General features: G+C 38.9%; 1 protein-coding gene across 1 annotated transcript; it reads right to left on the minus strand.

Moving 5' to 3' along the window:
• Positions 1–4,505: 4,505 nt before the first annotated feature.
• On the minus strand, positions 4,506–14,898 carry LOC142380889 (cysteine-rich venom protein pseudecin). Its single transcript, XM_075466826.1, has 7 exons — positions 14,794–14,898; positions 14,443–14,543; positions 11,601–11,691; positions 11,115–11,257; positions 7,735–7,823; positions 5,418–5,500; positions 4,506–5,323 (listed from the first exon to the last, which is right to left on the minus strand). The coding sequence occupies exons 1-7, from the start codon at positions 14,807–14,809 to the stop codon at positions 5,187–5,189; spliced, it is 660 nt and encodes a 219-aa protein (XP_075322941.1). The 5' UTR covers positions 14,810–14,898; the 3' UTR covers positions 4,506–5,186.
• Between the last annotated feature and the right edge of the window lie 4,536 nt (positions 14,899–19,434).

Below are 19,434 nucleotides of genomic sequence, written 5' to 3' on the forward strand. Positions count from 1 at the left end.
GAGAGTTACCACAGCACAAAATTATTGTATAAACCATTTAAGGACCTTAAGATTAAGACAAATAGCACAAAACTCAAGAAAATACACACAAACATCACGAGATCCATTAGAAAAGAACATGGAAATCAGTGCGAATTTGGAAAAAAGAACAACGATCAAAGAGAGCACAAAGAAAATATGAGAAAGAGCAATATTCATCAAGAAAATATCTACAAAACACACAAAAGTCATCAAGAATAATGTGTAGAAACAGTACAAAATATACTGAGAGCAGCTCAAACTCATCAGCAACACAGAATTCAGTAAGAAAACCAATTTAACAAAATTAAAAAACATCACAAAAGTCAGTGAAAATACACAAAATGGAGCAAATATTAAACACTGCACTATTGCCAATGGAAAAAAATACAAAACAGAGCTGCAGAATTCAACAAGAAAGCATCAAAATGTAATCAAGATTTATTCAACAGTGTAAATATTCCACATTTCTAAAGCAGCCATTTGAAAATACAACCCAATACCACGAGGGAAATACAAGCATATCAGCACAAAGGTCAAAGAGGAACTGTATAAAATACAGAAAAAAGAAAGAAAGAAAGTCAGCAGAAATACACAAATTAGAACAAACGTCGACAAATAGAAAACATACATCACAGGAGAGTAAAACACGGCCATTTTTGAGTCAATTTCAGTAAGTCTACGAAACCTCAGGCGCTCACAAAGACATAAGACTCTGACCACGGAGCACAAGGGACTTTTCAGGCGATTTTAGCAAGAAGAACAGTTTTATTCAGGCTGTCGTGAGAGGGAGATCCTGTTTTCAAACAGTGTCTTCAGCTGGTGGGGGAAAAAGGCTGAAAATCAGTGTAACATTAGAGCATTTTCCACATCACTGACGTTGTTGATGAAAGTTTTACTGATGAATCTAAATGACATTATTTTCCAGAGAAAGGCTCACGTGACACTTGTTTATCTGTTGGTGTCACATCGTGTGCCACATCTAATTGAATAATCGCAGTGGGTGCAGTAATAGCTTTAACTTGATAACGGCGTTTTGTGCCGTTTAGGCTTCTTGTGAAAAGCGACTCAAAAGTCGTGAGAGTAAAGGAAGTCGTGGATTGTTTAAGATGAGCCATATTGTCAGACAATGTTAGTCAGAGATAGTACGAATGAAACCTTTAAATGTAATTCATAAAACCAGACTTCTGAGCCTCCCACATAACAAACACAGACAGCCAGAGATGAGGCATACCAGGGTTTAGTCCTTTTTAATCATTGGCCAATGGGTCAAAAGAAGGAAGGTACAACAGCGCCGTTTGCTGGTCATTATGGGGCATAACACTGTGGACACAAACAAGTGTCTGCTTGTGTTTTAAAGGAGAAGTTCGGGGTTTTTTTCAACCTGGACCTTATTTCTGGCATAAAATACCTTCATCTACTCACCGATTGAACAGTTTGGTGAAAGTCGGAAGATATTTAGATCACTGGAGATCAGCGTATATCCATATAACGGGAGAGAACAGGGCAGAGACAATACAGCCTCTAAATAAGGCATTATCTGTCTTTATTTCACCAATACTTTAAGACCAATGAATGAATGAACGCGTACTATTGCACTGTTAGCTCAGAGCTGCCGTGTTGTTGTTATTGGGTGCTATCGGGGGGGGGCTTATAGGAAGCTTTCTGACGTCATCAGTGCAATAGTACGCGTTCATTTATTAATTCTTCTTAAAGTATTGTAAATGTAAATGCAAATGTATTTTATTTATGCAGCCCTTTACAGCCTTACGATGTACCAAAGTGCTTTACAGTAGGTAATAAATAAAAAGAAGAGAATAAAAGAACAGTGAAAGCAATAAAATACAACAAAATCAAATAAGATAAAAAAAGATAAAAGTGTCATCATACTAATGGGTATTAAAAGCAATCCTAAATAAGTAGGTTTTTAGCCTAGATTTGAAATGAAAGTATTGGTGAAATAAAGACAGATAATGCCTTATTTAGAGGCTGTATTGTCTCTGCCCTGTTCTCTCCCGTTATATGGATATACGCCGATCTCCAGTGATCTAAATATCGTCTGAAGGACGCCGACTTTCACCGAACTGTTATCGGGGAGTAGATGAACGTATTTTATGCCAGAAATAAGGTCCAGGTTTAAGTTGTACACCTTCTGTAGCCATAAGAGTTAAGGATATCCAATGATATTATTGGGGAAAAGGAGGATTGCTTTTCATTAGACCTGGAGAGATAAGCAGTTTTCTAATAGTTCCCAGATCGGACCTTTTGATGCACACGTTTTAATGTGTGAACATGCTGGTGTTTTCTTGGCTTGTGAAAGTCTTGGGTAATCTTTTATTTTTACAGAGGAGTTGGCTCAGACGTTCTTGTTGCAAATGTTATGCAAGTTCTTGCACTATAACAGTCTCCTTCTAAATTTGTACTCTGGAGGATGGTTTGACACACACACACACACACACACACGCACTTTGTGTTGCACTGTGCGCCTTAAGAGAGAGAAACAGTTCACCTAAGTGACAGCTTATGTTAAAGTTCCTTTTGTTGAGGTTATGTGTGATATCTGTGTGTTTAATCACAACTCTCTGTGGGCCATGCTAAGTTATGCAAATGAGAGAGATTTTAACAATAAACAGCAGAATTCAGCAGCCTTTTGGCCTCGCATCTGTCTGTGCCATGAGGTTAAAGGGATAGTTCGCCTCTTTTGACATGAAGCTGTATGACATCCCATATCAGCAACATAATTTATGAACATCTTCTTACCCCCTGCTGCGTCCTGTGAGCAGAGTTCCAGCCTCGTTTTGGTGTTGATGAAAGTAGTCCGGCTAGTTGGCTGGGGTTTAAAAAATAAAGTGTTTTGCTTCTCAAAACAATATGCGTTCAAAAGAGTAATACATTTGCATCACAAAATCGTTCTCCAGGAAAAAATCAGACCTCACAAACGCTTGGCGCTATTTCGTCAACACCAAAACGAGGCTGGAGCTCTGCTCACAGGACGCAGCAGGGGGTAAGAAGATGTTCATAAATGATGTTGCTGATATGGGATGTCATACAGCTTCATGTCAAAAGAGGCAAACTATCCCTTTAAAGGCAGATTTTATAGAAAGCCTGGGACAGCCCCTCTGCAGAGCCAGCCATCCAGGCCTCATAGTTCTAAATATCAGCTTGTCAGAGGTAGATTAAATTATTGTAGATTATTGTGCAAAGACTGCTTTACTTAAGAATATACATTCAATTCAATTAAAGCTTTTTAAGGAACGTAAAGAGCAGAAAATAGCTCCTCTTGTTTTTTTAATATCAATCCGTGGATCCTTCCATCCATTTTCATCTGCTTATTCAAGGTCAGGTTGTGGAGACAACAGGTCCAGAAGGGAAACCCAGACGTCCCTCTCTGCAGCTCCAGCTGGGGGATCCTGGCTTGGTATTCCCAGCCTCCTCCCAGCTGGAAGTGCCTGAAACACTTCCAAAAGGAGGTGACCGGGAGGCATCCTAATCAGATGCCCTAACCACCTCAGCAGACTGCTTTTGTGCTCTGAGCTACGCAGCCAACCCTCCAAAGGAAGCTCAGCTGCTTGAATCTCATTCTTTAGGTCACGACCTAAAGGTGGGAACCATAGGTGAGGTTACAGCTGACAAAGCTCTCATCAATCTGTCTGTTTCTCATGTTATCCTACAGTCACTCATGGACAAGATCCCAAGATTTCAACTCCTCTGCGATGACCCACTCATGGCCTCAAAGTTGAAGCTGTTGGGAACTACAAAAATTCTCTGTGGTGCACCGAAGGTCACGACTTGAGGAAACCGACAGAACCACATCATCCGAAAAGAGCAGAGAGATAAAAAAACCCTCAAAATCTCTGGAGTGATACAGTCATAAGCCTTCCCATAAGCATCACACTCCCATGACCTCCTCAGAGATCTGCTCCTCTGTTCCACGGCCCGGACAAAAGTCCCACCACTCCTCCTGAACACGAGGTTCAACAGTCAGCCGAAGCCTCCCTTCCAACACCTTACAGGCTGAGTCGTGTGATCCCCCCATCTCTGGGGCACCTTTTTAGAAGCATATAATGCTATGAAATCAGTATTTTATTGTTCTAGTGAATGACTCTTGCTCAATTTGATGTTTATTTTCTCAAATAGTTTATTTATTAAGGGAAAAGCATGCAAAAGAAGTCCCTTTATTAGACTGGAAAAATGCCCCTCCAAAAATAAGTAAGAAAAACAACAAATACAAGATGCTTTTGCTTGAAATAAGCAAAAAAATCTGCCAATGGAACTAGTAAAAATCGGCTTGTCAAGATTTCTTGAAATAAGATGTGATATTTAGGACTTTTGAGTTAAAAGTGATCTTGAAATTAGCTTAAAAACCTCTTCAAATGAAAAAAAAAGCTTGTTTCATGTGAAATATGACTCAAAACAAGATGTTTTCAAGACTTTTTCACTTAACAAGATATCTAAGATGTATTGTATTAAAACAAGTCCCTATATCTGGCTGAAATGGTGCTTGTTAGGCAGTTGTGTCTTAAATCAAGTGTAATGAGATACTCAATGAGACAAATATACTTGGTAAGATTTAGATTTTTTCCAGTGCACCCTGTCCGAGCAAAAAAAAAACCTATATCTTTAAAATACTTAAGTTCAATCATTCAAAATGATCTTTTACATGTAAGAAATACTATAAGAGTTACCAAAAAGATCATTTCGACTCCTCTTTTACTTATAATTCAAAGCACTACACAATATTTCACGAAGTCTTCGTCCACTTTTGTGTTCACAAGTGTGTTCCCAGATAAAACAAATACAGGAGAAAATGCAATAATCCTCCGGAATGAGGAGGATTAAACTAAATTGAAAAACACTGGGTGCAAAACTTGAACAAAACCAGTTGGTTTACATTCCACCTCTGAAGTTTGTAGATTTGGTTTCCCATGAGCCACTGTAAGTCTCATTGTAAAGGCTTTGTGTAAACTCCACGAAGAGTGAGCTTAACTCTGATAAACATCCCCAAAGGGCTTTGAAAAGAAGTCTCAGAACACGCTTCAGCGTAAGACAACAAACCAGACTTTTATTAATCGCGTTTCCTGATATTTTCGCGTGTCTTCACGAGCATCCCGTCATAAGTATTTCAGCACAGCTTTCTTTACAGATAGAGACGTACACAGGACTTCGGTCTAATAGATCGGGATGATTTCAGTGGTGCATTTGCATGACGCGGGGCACCATTCAGACACCAGGGAGAGTTTGCATCCAAACAGGGTTTTCAGGGTTGGGCAGTTGATGAAGCTGTTTATGTATGGGCATGGGTTGGCTGTAAAGAAAGAGAAAAGCAAAAAAGAGAGATTATTTAATCCAGACGCCATCTCTAAAGTCTCCCTCTTCATGTGCTGTGATTTGTTACTCACTGCAGAGTTTGTCCACACAGTCGTCGGGACAGGAAGCACACGGCGTCCCAACCTTGTAAGGCGGCCATCCCTTAAAGTTTCCCCTATTAGGAGAAAACCAGAGTTCGTCTTCAGAGATTGTCTAATTAAATCTGTTCAGAGGATTATTGAATAGGGCTGGGCAACGATTCAAATTTTAATCTAATTAATCACATGATTTCCCTGATTAATCATGATTAATCGCATCTGTACCCAAAATCCAAAAATGAATCCAAAAGTAGTGTATAGCTTTTAGCATTTAGTTTTATTTTAAATGTGCTGCCATATGAATGAAAGTGCCATAACATTTGTTGTGCAAACACACTTTTAACATCAGCATCTTTCTGTAGTTTTTATGTAGAAGCCTCGCTCCACTGTCTGTTTCCTTGAATGACTTGCTGCTATCAGTTGTGTGTTTTGCCTTTAAGTGATATTTTAGACTGGAACTACTACGCTGAGAAGACAATTCAACTTGGCTGTAAATACAGGAGTTTCTTTAAAATTTATTTTGAAATACGTGCTTTTATGTTGAAACAAGTAAAACAGGAAGTAGCGCCGGTTAGCTCCGTGAGCTTCACACAGGCTGTGTTCGAAACAGCATACTTATCTAACTACTCATACTAACTTTTTGAGTTAGTATGCGAGTTTGAGTAAGCGAAAGTTCCAGGATGCATACTAGATTCTCTGAAATGTTGGGTATGCATCATGAGGTTACTACTCATACTCAAACTACCCAAGATGCAACGTAACGTGACGTCGCCGATCTTCATTTCCTGTCAAAACGGCAGTTTCAAGCTAGCTGCAACGAGGGTAGCTTCACTTCCTGTTTTCAAAACAAAAGCACCAATTGTATCGTAATGGCTTTCCCTATGATAAAAGGCAACGGGTATTTTATTTTGTGAAAATAACCGGAAGTGCGTTGCTCACTGCGGCTAGCTTTAGTAGCTCCGAATTCGTGGGAACAAAATTGTAAACAGCCGGTATTTTGTCAGATTTTCATCACGTTGGGGATCTAAACGACTACTTTCTCTCCTGAAAATGTTTCAAATGTTGCTAAAGTTTACAGAGTTTAGAGCTTAAGAGAAATCAGCTTCAGGCCGGCTGATTTCGGCTCGGGCAGGAGCGAAATGCATTGTGGGTAAACGCTCTGCATACTGTCTGATCGATGAGTATGCAGTATGTAGTATGTAGTATGTAGTATGTAGTATGTAGTATGCAGTATGTAGTGTGTAGTATGTAGTATGTGGTATTTAGTACGTAGTATGTAGTATGTGGTATGTAGTATGTAGTATGTGGTATGTAGTATGTAGTATGTAGTATGTGGTATGTAGTATGTAGTATGTAGTATGTAGTATGTGGTATGTAGTATGTAGTATGTGGTATGTAGTATGTAGTATGTAGTATGTAGTATGTGGTATGTAGTATGTAGTATGTAGTATGTGGTATGTAGTATGTAGTATGTAGTATGTAGTATGTGGTATGTAGTATGTAGTATGTAGTATGTGGTATGTAGTATGTAGTATGTAGTATGTAGTATGTGGTATGTAGTATGTAGTATGTAGTATGTGGTATGTAGTATGTAGTATGTAGTATGTAGTATGTGGTATGTAGTATGTAGTATGTGGTATGTAGTATGTAGTATGTAGTATGTGGTATGTAGTATGTAGTATGGAAGTATGTAGTATGAAGTATGTGGTATGTAGTATGTGGTATGTGGTATGTAGTATGTAGTATGTGGTATGTAGTATGTAGTATGTGGTATGTAGTATGTAGTATGTAGTATGTAGTATGTAGTATGTGGTATGTAGTATGTAGTATGTAGTATGTAGTATGTAGTATGTAGTATGTAGTATGTAGTATGTAGTATGTGGTATGTAGTATGTAGTATGTAGTATGTAGTATGTGGTATGTAGTATGTAGTATGTAGTATGTAGTATGTAGTATGTAGTATGTAGTAGGCGGTTTCGAACACAGCCACAGAGACCGAGGAGCACCTGCAGCGGTGATGTTACCTGCTAGTTTATCTTTATTTTATTCCTCCATGCTTCGTGGTGTTTGCTGTAACTGTGAATGTGATGCATTCAACAGACTTTTACAATAATAAAACCTGCGTTAATGCGCGATAAAATATTTATCGGTGTTAAATAGTTAACAAGTTAACGCGATAATAACGAGTTAACTCGCCCAGCCCTAATTATGAATGATTCTTTTTCTTTGCCCCTCTCTTCTTTTCTTGTTGCACTTTCATGAATCACATGTAAACGTGTCAGGCATTGTGGGTGTGAAGCGGTTAACGTACGCTCGATAATAATGGCAGCCATAGAAATAGATGTTGTTGGGGCACAGCGCTGCTCCACAGCCGACCTTGTATGAGCTGTTCCACACCACCTGACAACAAAAGCCAAAATTTATTATTATGTATTTTCCAGATTAGAGTTATTTCTACACCATTTTATACATTCACTGAGTACTATATCAGGAACACCTGTGCACTCCGTTCATCAAACATTCGGTGGATCACCTGGCAGCAGATACAGCTCAGGAGCATCATGCAGCAGGATCACTGGTGCCAGATGAGAAGGTTTGAATATCTCTTCGATTAATATCACAACATCTGTGGTTCACTCACAAATGGTTCAAGAAGGCATTTAGTGAGAATCTCTTCCAATAGAAAAGCGCTGTTTACGGTATATCATCTTGTAAAAAAGTCTTCTGTAGCGTTATAATGAACAGGTTCACTGCTTTTTGGAAGCAGTAGAATTGGAGATGTTCATGATCATGAGAGGTATGAATGTGCAACCAAAAACAAACAAAAAAATGCAGAAATGATCTGATACTGTCTCCTTATTATGGACCAGAATCTTAAAGTAATGTTCACAGCATCTTGTGAATGCATGTCACAGTGACCGTGCCTTTGCTGTGGCTGTGTCTGTTTTTAAATCCTATCTTAAAACACATCTCTTCTCCTTGGCTTTCGACACGATGTGAGATGTTAAATGAATAATTTTTTTTTTAAATTTATTTTAGTATTATTATTGTTTTAAATCATATAGCTGTTGTATGTCTTTTCATTTATTCTTGTATTTTATTCTTTTATTCTTTTAATTTTTTGTTTGGATTTTGCTGTACAGCACTTTGGTCAACTGAGGTTGTTGTGAATATATATATTTATAAATATAAATAAAATTGGATTGGATTGGAAGAATCGGAACATACAGGATGTCAGTGCAAACACCTTTTGCACTGATTTCCCTGATTTATCATGATTAATCGCATTTATACCCAAAATCCAGAAATTGATCTAAAAGTAGTGTATAGCTTTTAGCATTTAGCTTTATTTTAAATGTGCTGCCATATGAATGAAAGTGCCATAACATTTGTTGTGCAAACACACTTTTAACATCAGCATCTTTCTGTAGTTTTTATGTAGAAGCCTCGCTCCACTGTCTGTTTCCTTGAATGACTTGCTGCTATCAGTTGTGTGTTTTGCCTTTAAGTGATATTTTAGACTGGAACTACTACGCTGAGAAGACAATTCAACTTGGCAGAGTTTACAGATGACTTTGGTTCTGTCGACTCCGCCGTCTGGAAGAACTTTAAAATGAAAACGGCCGAGTAAAAGTTCCGTACCCTTCTCCATGTTTGGTGGATCCGCTGATTACTTTCTTTTCCTGTTCCAAAGCAGACAGCATCAGACTTTTACAAAATAAAAGCCTGTGAGCAACAGACTTTTACAATAATAAAAAATAATAATAAAACAGGGGTGGTCCGTGGCATAGTGGGTTGAGCAGGCGCCCCATGTACAGAGGCTATAGTCCTCGCTGCAGCTGGCCCCGGTTCGAGTCCCACATTAAATCGCCCTGTGCTGCATGTTGTTCCCCCTCTCTCTGCCCCCTGCTTCCTGTCTCTCTGAACTTTCCTATCCATTAAAGCCACAAAAGCCCGCCAATTTAAAAAAAAATTTTTTAAATAAATAAATAAAAGACTATGTCTCTCGGCTGGCCTGGGAACACCTCGGGGTCCCCCCAGAAGAGCTGGAGGAAGTGGCCGGGGACAGGGACGTCTGGGTCTCTTTGCTCAAGCTGCTGCCCCCGCGACCCGATCCCCGGACCAGCGGAAGATGATGGATGGATAAATAAAACCTACGTTAATTAAATAATTAACAAGTTAACGTGATAATAACGAGTTAACTCGCCCAGCCCTAAATAAAATGTGTTTTGTCAACTTTTAATCAGCGCATCTCCCTTTTTGTTGCGGCTCTCGAGCCGGTCGTAACAGACTCACATAATGTTTTTGGTTTAATCAATTTCGGTCATTCAGTCACTTTTATGTTGATGTTCCTCACTGCTTGACTCAGACATGCCTGGAAAACACTGACAGAGAGCCACAGTGTGCAGGCAATATTTGCTGTTCGCACAAGATTAGACGGTAAATCGAGTGAGGTACATCAAGTCCCCATCGAATTCGTTTTCTCACAACATGTCACATCCAACATATCCAACTGTGAGGGTTAGATTGCATTATATTAACAGTCCTTCACCCGAGGTCACTTCATTACAGTCACCACAGAAGCACAAAACAGAAATCGACACTGGAAAAAATCTAAGTCTTACCAAGTATATTTGTCTCATTTCTAGTCAAAATATCTCATTACACTTAATATAAGACACAACTGCCTAACAAGCACCATTTCAGTCAGATATAGGGACTTGTTTTAATACAATACATCTGGAATATCTTGTTAAATGAAAAAGTCTTGAAAACAAATTGTTTTGAGTCGGATTTCATATGAAACACGCTTTTTTCACATTTGAAGAGGTTTTTAAGCTAATTTCAAGATCACTTTTAACTCAAAAGTCCTAAATATCACATCTTATTTCAAGAAATCTTGACAAGCCGATTTTCACTAGTTCCATTGGCAGATTTTTTGCTCATTTCAAGCAAAAACGTCTCGTATTTGTTGTTTTTCTTACTTATTTTTGGAGGGGCATTTTTTACAGTGCAGAGGTTTTCTCAATTCAGCAGGTCTTTTATTCCTTAAAAATGTAAACGAAGCTAACAAAGACATTGGGAAAGCCATCCATTCCTTTTCTATAACTTCTTAAACCTATTCAGAATTGTAGGACGGCTGAAAAACATTGATGTTTAGACATCTGGGATAGCAGAAGCTTAAGCTTTGTGTGTGTGAATATGACTCAGTGCAGCAGGCGATTGTCATGCGTAAAACCACAGAAGAGGAGGGTTAACAGGGCTTTTCTTAATTTGTTTATCTAATTTAACTTGTCATTTTAGTCTGACTGCTGCCACAAAGCGTTTCTGAAAGTTTGTGTATTTCCTTTGTTGTTCCATATAAGGAGCTCAGTGAAGAAATCCTTCCTTGTCTGCAAATAGTTCAGAGTTACCTTGGAGTTGTGTGTCTGTCCCCATTACAAAAGCTCAGGAAAGTTACAGGATAGAACATGATATAAAGAAATATTACTAATTATTTTTTAGCTATTTGACTAATTTGAATTTCCCCCATTGGGGGATGAATAAAGTATTTTTCTATTCTATTCTATTCTATTCTATTCTATGAAAAATCAGCTGAAAGACTAAAACAGCAGGCTCAGGTGCACCCTGCTGTGTTAGTTTGAAACCTTCGTCGTAACCTAGCAACAATACCACATGGGCTGCTGTTACCTGCGTGTAGTGGCCGATGGATTTCCCATTAGTGGATCCGTTGGGATAAAAGTATCGTGACATCTCACTGTGCCAGGCTTTGACAACGGTCGTCCACGAGTACGAAGAGGACGAGTAGAACAGATTCTCACCTAATTCATAACCTGGTTAATGGAGAAAAACACACGTCAGCTCTGTTCTGTAGGTATCCACAAATGCTCTTTTTGTTCTATCTCCTGTGGATAATGCTATTCAGACTAAACAGGCTTCATTAAAAGGCCCATTGATGATATTCTCCTTCATGATAATGTATTTTACTCGGTGAGTTTTTGTTATTAGAGTAGAGCATCAGGGCTGAGGATAAGATAATGTTCACAGTGACTCTGATCATCACTCAAAGGGGAAAGTTGGAAGGGAAGTGAGGCGATATTTGAGCCCGAGGCAGATGTAGCACAAAGTAAAGAGGAGACAGGAGAAACAACAGGAATAAAGAAAAGGCTAATGTACCACTGAGCAGGCGGGTGGTGGGTGGTCCATGAGAAAGAATGCATTTGTCAACCCAGGCTTGAGCAGTGACGGCTAACTCCTCGCTATAAGTCTGAGACGGAAACAGAAACAAACAATGGTTTATTTTCAGACTGACATTCATCATTCAGAGAAACACAAACTATCAAAGGATCTTATATCCACAAAAATATATATATCTAAAAAAAGATGGCTTGGCTCAGGGTAAAATTGAGTTTTCATTGTAAAGGTGTGCTGTTCAACATCCTTTTACTGACAGGTTTCACAGTGCGTCCGTGGTGGAGGGCTTAGTTCAGAGGACACTGCACAGACAGCTTTGTGTAAGGGAAGACAATGATTTAACTAAAAGAAATGACAGCTCTCAGCTGTGATAAATATAGATATCATTGTGTTTGTGAGAGTAATTTCAGACGGCATTCATACAGTTCTGGTTGTTTCTGGAGATTTAGATTCACCCCATTATGGACACTAATGTCACAATGGCAAAATTAGGCCTTCCATAATTTCTTTGAAGTGTTCTTTTTCTTGTTCTTTTTCTGGGGCGGAACAATTCTACGACATTCATCTTTAATACACCCACTTAGATTATTAATTCAAAAGTCCTCTTTCCTTCCTGTTCATGATGGACTGCGGCCGGCAGCTTCTCTGTGCCGACGTGAGAAAGGGTTTTAGGGATGTCCGTGGGTATCAGATTCTTCGTGTTTATGTACAGGTTACTTTGCTGCTTTTTCAACATTTGGAAGAAGACCTAAACTGTAAAGAAATTGGTTCACAGGAGTCATGATCAACCCAGGAACCACCAAGGAACAAATCTGCCATGAACTGAAAGAAGCTAGAATCCAACATCCAACTAAAACTGGGTTAAACGTGGATGTAAACATGCGAGTCTGACTGAAAACGTTGCTAAATCAAGCTTCTCAAAGCCAGGTTAGGGTGATACTATCGAATCACTCCTACATGTATGCTCAGCTGAACTTAAACTGACCGATGTGCTCTGTACATGCTCCAAAAGTTGCATCTTTTTGCATTTTTTTGGTGAAAACAGTGAATTTCAGTGCAGCCGATTTCCCAATAAAGCTGCTCTCATTCGGGTATTTTTCTGTTTCTTTTGTCAGAGGAACATGCACATCAGAAATGATTCGTGTCAGAAAAACTACCAGCCAACTCGTGGTCGCTTTTTGACAAAAGAAACAGAGAAATATGTGAATAACAGCTGCTTTACTGTTAATTCAGCTGTAAAAAGGTGAAATATTGGAGCGTTTGAGTCTGGTTGAGCAGATACATGCAGAGTGATTTGATCCACAACTGTTAAACCTTTGTATGACTTTAGTTGGTTTAAATGTCTTTTTTATCGTGGCACATTAACTTAAACGTGCTGCTGAATAAGAGAAAGATTGGCCTGTTTTTGCCACAAAGACAGCGTAAATTATTCAGCTAACTCCACCTAATAATCACGGTGGCAGAAGTATCATCTCCTTTGGCTGCTTTGCTGCTTGCTGAACTGGTGGACTCCATAAAAAATGGATGGAATAATATATGAGGAAGTCTTTAGCAGAGTTCAAACCATCAGCTGAAACGAGGTCATTTTGGGTGCTTCCAAAGGACAGTAACGTTTATTCCGTAAAAAAACAAAACAAAGCAAATGAGGACTTCTTAGGTTGTTTTTGTCATGATTAGTGTTTTTATATGTATGATTTAACATCTATCCCTTCTGTCCTTGTAGAACAGCACATTTGTAAGATATTTACACTCAGTCAGTGGTTTTGTGCTAAATTAGCAAAGGTTTAAACTAGGGCTGGGCAACAATTAAAATTTTTAATCTAATTAATCACATGATTTCCCTGATTAATCACGATTAATCACATTTGTACGCAAAATCCAAAAATGAATTAAAAAGTAGTGTATAGCTTTTAGCATTTAGCTTTATTTTAAATGTGCTGCCATATGAATGAAAGTGCCATAACATTTGTTGTGCAAACACACTTTTAACATCAGCATCTTTCTGTAGTTTTTATGTAGAAGCCTCGCTCCACTGTCTGTTTCCTTGAATGACTTGCTGCTATCAGTTGTGTGTTTTGCCTTTAAGTGATATTTTAGACTGGAACTACTACGCTGAGAAGACAATTCAACTTGGCAGAGTTTACAGATGACTTTGGTTCTGTCGACTCCGCCGTCTGGAAGAACTTTAAAATGAAACTGGCCGAGTAAAAGTTCCGTACCCTTCTCCATGTTTGGTGGATCCGCCGATTACTTTCTTTTCCTGTTCCACAGCAGACAGCAGCAGACTTTTACAAAATAAAAGTCTGTGAGCAACAGACCTTTACAAAATAAAATAAATAATAAAACAGGGGTGGTCTGTGGCGTAGTGGGTTGAGCAGGCGCCCCATGTACAGAGGCTATAGTCCTCGCTGCAGCTGGTTTGAGTCCCGCATCGGACGGCCCTGTGCTGCGTGTTGTTCCCCCTCTCTCTGAACTTTCCTATCCATTAAAGGCACAAAAGCCCCCAAAAATACTAAAAAATAAATTAAAAAATTGCATTAATGCACAATAAGATATTTATCGGAGTTATATAATAACGAGTTAACTCGCCCAGCCCTAGTTTAAAGCATTAGAACTATTAACTAGTTTAAAGGTGGAATCAGTTCATTGTCACCAACCTATACAACCCTGATTTTGGAGAAACTGCCACCTGACTGAAATGATTTTTAGGGCTTTAGAGGGAAGTCAGGTGCAGTCTACCTCATTTGCTTTGTTTAAGAGAAAAGGGATGTAAAGAATTCTTTAATGAGCCGCTTTTATCATTGGAACAGGAAGCAGGACTGACCATCATCAACATGTCGGCAGCAGAAGGCTCAACGGCTCTCCTGAAGGCGTTGTGCACGTCTACGATCTCAGCCTGCACCGTCGTGTTCTGTGGACAAATATCTGCACAAAGACACGCACACATTAAAAACCGATGTGTAAACACCAGATTAGAGAAATAATAAGGGGTGGTATTCATTCTGCCGGCTTACGACATGACTCACAAACATATCCTGGTTTAATTGCTCTGAAATGACTGAGTCTAATCCCACAGCTTTTATTGGGAACCTCGCTTGCATCGTTTCAAATGATGCTATAAATAAAAGAGTCCTGTGAAGATAAACATGTCTGATGCGTTTGACACGGTGCTTACCTGGCTGTGGACACATCGTGGCGTGCAGAAATGTGCATGTGTGAGAAGAACAGAGAAATTCAGGTTAATTTCGGATTTACTGCAGGGTTGCACAACATTACTTTATGAAGTCCGGGTGAGAGTATCACGCTTGTTTAACTTTCTCTTACAGCAGTGTCATGTGACTAAAGTCAACAATATCCGTTTTCCTATTAGACAGTTTTCCATGATACAGCAAATATTATGATCCAATTAAATCAGAGCAAGGCTCAGGCATAAAGAAACAACCGGAAATAAGGCTGAAGTGCAATATTAGTGCATCTAAACTGTCTGAATGTGCTCCCATGTCTATGCAAAGCACTTTCAATTAATACACAGCAGATTCCAGCCTTCAGAAGAACTCCCTGAGAGGAAATATCAACTCAGCTTGGCTGTATGTGTGTGAGCATTGATCATACTGCGAGTCAGAGTCTAAAAAACTCTCTTTTTTTTGTCTTTAAACACAAATGATTGGCATGTGAAGGTATGACGTTCCATGTTGGAAGTCAGAGCGGGAGTGGCATCTTGTGAGGAATATTCCTCTTTTATCTGCTGAAATGTTGGTCAAACTTAGTGGCGAAGGGGAACGATGGAGAAGGGCAAAAACAAAGAAAAATGGAATATAACAAACAACATAAACTCACAAACTGGACTGGATTACTGATGCTTTCCTTTCATTCTGATTGATTGTAAACTATATATTTTTTCATACATCCAGAGAAGTCCAATTACAGTCGACTGTGTGTAATATCTGCAAATTAACAAGTTGGTGTTGGGCTGAAAGCTGATTTTGTGCAAAAACAGACTCTTCTTTTGGTCTATTTAACAAAATAAACCAGTTATCGCACCTTTAAATACATTCATTTTAGGAAGTTGTAGACAGTAGGGATTATAAGTAGTTATACTGATAATAAATATATAGCAGAGTCTTACTTTTAGTGGACAGATATGATTATCATTTTGTTATAATATGTAGAAATAAGAGTACAAGTGTTTGTTCAAGTGAAAAACTCTCCTGACACACCTATGCAGGATGCTACATTAATGCTTTATGTGACAATTAGCAAATCTCCGAAAAACACAACACTTGTTCCACAGGTTTTAGATTTAAATGCAGGCAACTTCAGGAGTTAAGCGCTTTGAAAACCCACTTCCTGAACTCCAAAAAACATCATTCAGTCCGGGTGTATTTATGAACACAAACTGGGGTTAAAGGTGAAAGTTACTGTGAATATTGCAAGTGTAACATTTATATGAATTACAGTGGAAAAAAAACACAAAAAAAACAACGAGATTTCTACTCACCACGACACAGGAAGTGTGCACGCCGTGCAGCGCCAGAGCGCAAATCAGGACAGCAAACATCTTCCCAGCAACAAGGGAGATTCCTCTGCACGAGGAAGCAACGTTAGGTGTTTTTAGTGCATGGGTGAAGTCTTATTACCAGAATAAAACTCGTTTGAGCCATAACTACTAATCTTAAATGTATTTAACTTTAAACTGAATGTGCTTTAATCATTTCAAAGAAGTAAATAAAAAATTTACGTACATTTTTCTGGTTTTAGGGTTCTCCTTCCTGACTGCTGGATATTCTCCTCAGATAATTCTTTTTGCTTCATCAAAACACTTGCAGAAAACGTCACCTGCTCGAGTCTTCTGCGGGACTGGGAGGTGACCTGGATCTCTCCTCTTCTCCCTTTTATAGATCCAGCTCAGGCGCTCACTGTTGTCACAAACAGAGCTCATTCACCTGATAATGATGCAGCATAATCCATGGCTTTGCACAATGAATACTGGACAAAAATAAATCTATCACACTGCATTAAAGAGGCTTTGTCTCCTGCAAAGTGTAACTGACAGGGAGTAAATAGGGAATTGCTAAGCCTTAGGCTGTAGTGACAACCTGATATATTAACCTGTGTTTATACAGTATAGAATGAAAAGACTACTGAGTTCAAGGTAAATATAAGAAAAGAAGCAAATGTAGAATACATTATTGCACTGAATGTCATGTGTGTAGATGGATACAGCTCTTGTAGGCTGAAGACTTACCCATTATTCGCTAGAAGTTATAAGATGCGGTGGAAGTTTGATAACTCTGGGTCATTTAGCCCTGCGTGGTCTTTTATCATGAAAAAGGCCTGTTTTTGCAGCTGCAGTCTGTTGCTTTGATAGAACAATAAAGGTTTGTAATGCAAAATTAGACTATTTCATATTTTTAACTTAGGGAAAACATTAGAACGAGGGAACACAATTACACAATATGCTTCTCACATCATTTACAGACTATTAATGTCTGAATGTTTGAGTAAAGTTTGCACATTTTAGTCATAAGCATTAGGATTTTATCTAAAATTCTGGGGCCTTTCTGTGTGTAGTTTGCATGTTCTCCCTGTGTATGCATGGGTTCTCTCAGGTACTCCAGCTTCCTCCCACCATCCAAAAGTCCGTAGAAGGCAAGGCAAGCTCCAAAGACAATTACCTCAGTTTTGTTTTTGTTTAGCTGGAGAAAGTTGTGGCACATCCAGTCATTAATCTCCTCAATGCACTTACAAAGAGCCTGTACAGGGCCTCGGTCCCCTGGTGACATTGTAATCAGGGCTCTAAATTAACTTTTGTGATCACCAGCCAATGTGGCTAGTAAGTTTCTGAAGTTACCAGCCAATCAGAATTTCCACTAGCCACATATTTTTCCGTGCAAAAAAGAAAGATGACAGCCACTGAATTAATTTGATCAATTTATTAACTAAAGCTTTAAATTCATTTTACAGTGAAATTGGGAATGTATATCCAATTAAAATAATTACAATACTTAAACTTATGTACATACAAAAGTTATTCTAACATTTCATTACTCCTCAACCCTCACATACTATTCAGGGTCACATTTTTTGTACATAAAAAAATAAAAAAATAACTTTAAAACTGATTTATATTCATGTGAACCCTGAATCTACAAAAATGGAAATATTTAACAACTTTCTAACCATGTTTTAGTGCAGATAATGCACAAAATTAAACACAAACTATGTGCAGAGACTAATTATAAGGGGGATACTGTGAAATGCTTAAACATCGTCCGAGCTCTCTGAACTGTCTTCGGATCCATCTAAATCAGTTCCATTTTTCCCTTTTCTCACAAAGTGTGGCCGGCGTGTGCACAAACTGTCACCATGACAGATTCAATATATTCAAAATATCATCCTCCTCCCCTCCTTTGGCAGGCATATCTTTTCTCTTCACGGCCGACTGTCCCAACCATCGCCACATTTTGTTAGTGTTTGCGTCTGTATTTGTACCAATAACACGCTGTTAAATAATGCTCCCCCTTCTCAATGCATTCATTCACAATGATGGAGCAGAGTCACCTAAATAAAGACAGAATTGTCCCAAATACAAAACTCAAATGGTGAATGACACCCCATTTGTGCATAACCTAACTGCTTGTTAATTCGATAAGTGTTTTATTACTTTGCATGTCTTCCAAAAGAGAAAATAATCAGACGCAGGGTAGCAAAACATTATGGGCATGAAAACGAAACTTAGAAAATCGGCTCGGCACATTCACAAAGTAGTAATTCTCGACAAGTAGGAGAAATCGACTGAACACCGGCGTCTATTGTATTTCCAAACCAAGAGTGACCCACTCCCCTAGTACGGCAGCCTCGGCAGATGCGTTCCCATAGAAACTGCGCTCGTGCGTTCCGCGCATAGACTGTATATAATAATTTCGCGTCCCGCAAAATAGATGGTAAAGTTCCTCATTTATCATCGGCCAAGCCGGCTAGTGAGTTTTTTTTAATACACGCCAAAAATAACTTTTACCCGCATTTGGCGGGTGTTAATTTAGAGCCCTGATTGTAATGTATATCTGTGAGTCATCTGCATAGCTATGGTAGTTTATTTTTATTTATTTTTTTATAATCTGTGCCAGTGGGAGCATGTAGATGTTAAACAGAAGAGGTCCCAGGATGGAACCTTGGGGAACTCCACATGTGATTCTTGTCTGCTCAGATGTAAAGTTACCTATTGACACAAAGTACTTCCTGTTCTGTAAGTATGTTTTTGAACCAGTTCAGTACAGTTCCGGAAAGACCCGCCCAGTTCTCCAGTCGTTTGAATAATATATTGTGGTCAATAGTATCAAATGCAGCACTGAAATCTAGTAAAACTAAGACTGACATTTTTCCACCGTCTGTATTCAGACATAGAAAAACCTCAGAGAAACAAACCAGGGTAGGGGATGCTCTTCAGCCTTGGCTGGCAAGTCTCTTATGAGAGGGAAAACTCGGTCAAAAAAACAATGCCTTAGATGGATGTACTGGGCCCCTTGCACGTAACGCAACGACGTCATGGCGACGAACGAGACGACAACAACACATTTAAAATTCCAAATTAACAAACATTTAGTTATGTAGATCAAAGTGAAAACACAGTGACATACATGCAGTACAAATATATGAATATTCGATCATACAGAAGCATTATTGTGCCGTTTATTCTATAGTTTGGAGGTCTGTAGCGACCGACTCTGCAGAAAGTTGGCGACCTCTGCTCACTGCTCCTCAGCATCCTCTGACCCCGCTCTGTCATTTCACGTGGCTGAACACTTCATGGCTGGCG

The sequence above is a fragment of the Odontesthes bonariensis genome, chromosome 5 (genome assembly GCF_027942865.1).
Source record: "Odontesthes bonariensis isolate fOdoBon6 chromosome 5, fOdoBon6.hap1, whole genome shotgun sequence".
In the NCBI taxonomy this organism is placed as follows: Eukaryota; Metazoa; Chordata; class Actinopteri; order Atheriniformes; family Atherinopsidae; genus Odontesthes; species Odontesthes bonariensis.

Bases quoted from the DNA above. Each gene is read 5' to 3' on its own strand.
- LOC142380889 (XM_075466826.1), bottom strand. The intron at 7,824-11,114 runs GTAACAGCAGCC...TTTTGTTGTCAG, and splicing joins CCATCGGCCACTACACGCAG to GTGGTGTGGAACAGCTCATA. The intron at 5,324-5,417 runs GTGAGTAACAAA...CTTTCTTTACAG, and splicing joins CTGTGTGGACAAACTCTGCA to CCAACCCATGCCCATACATA.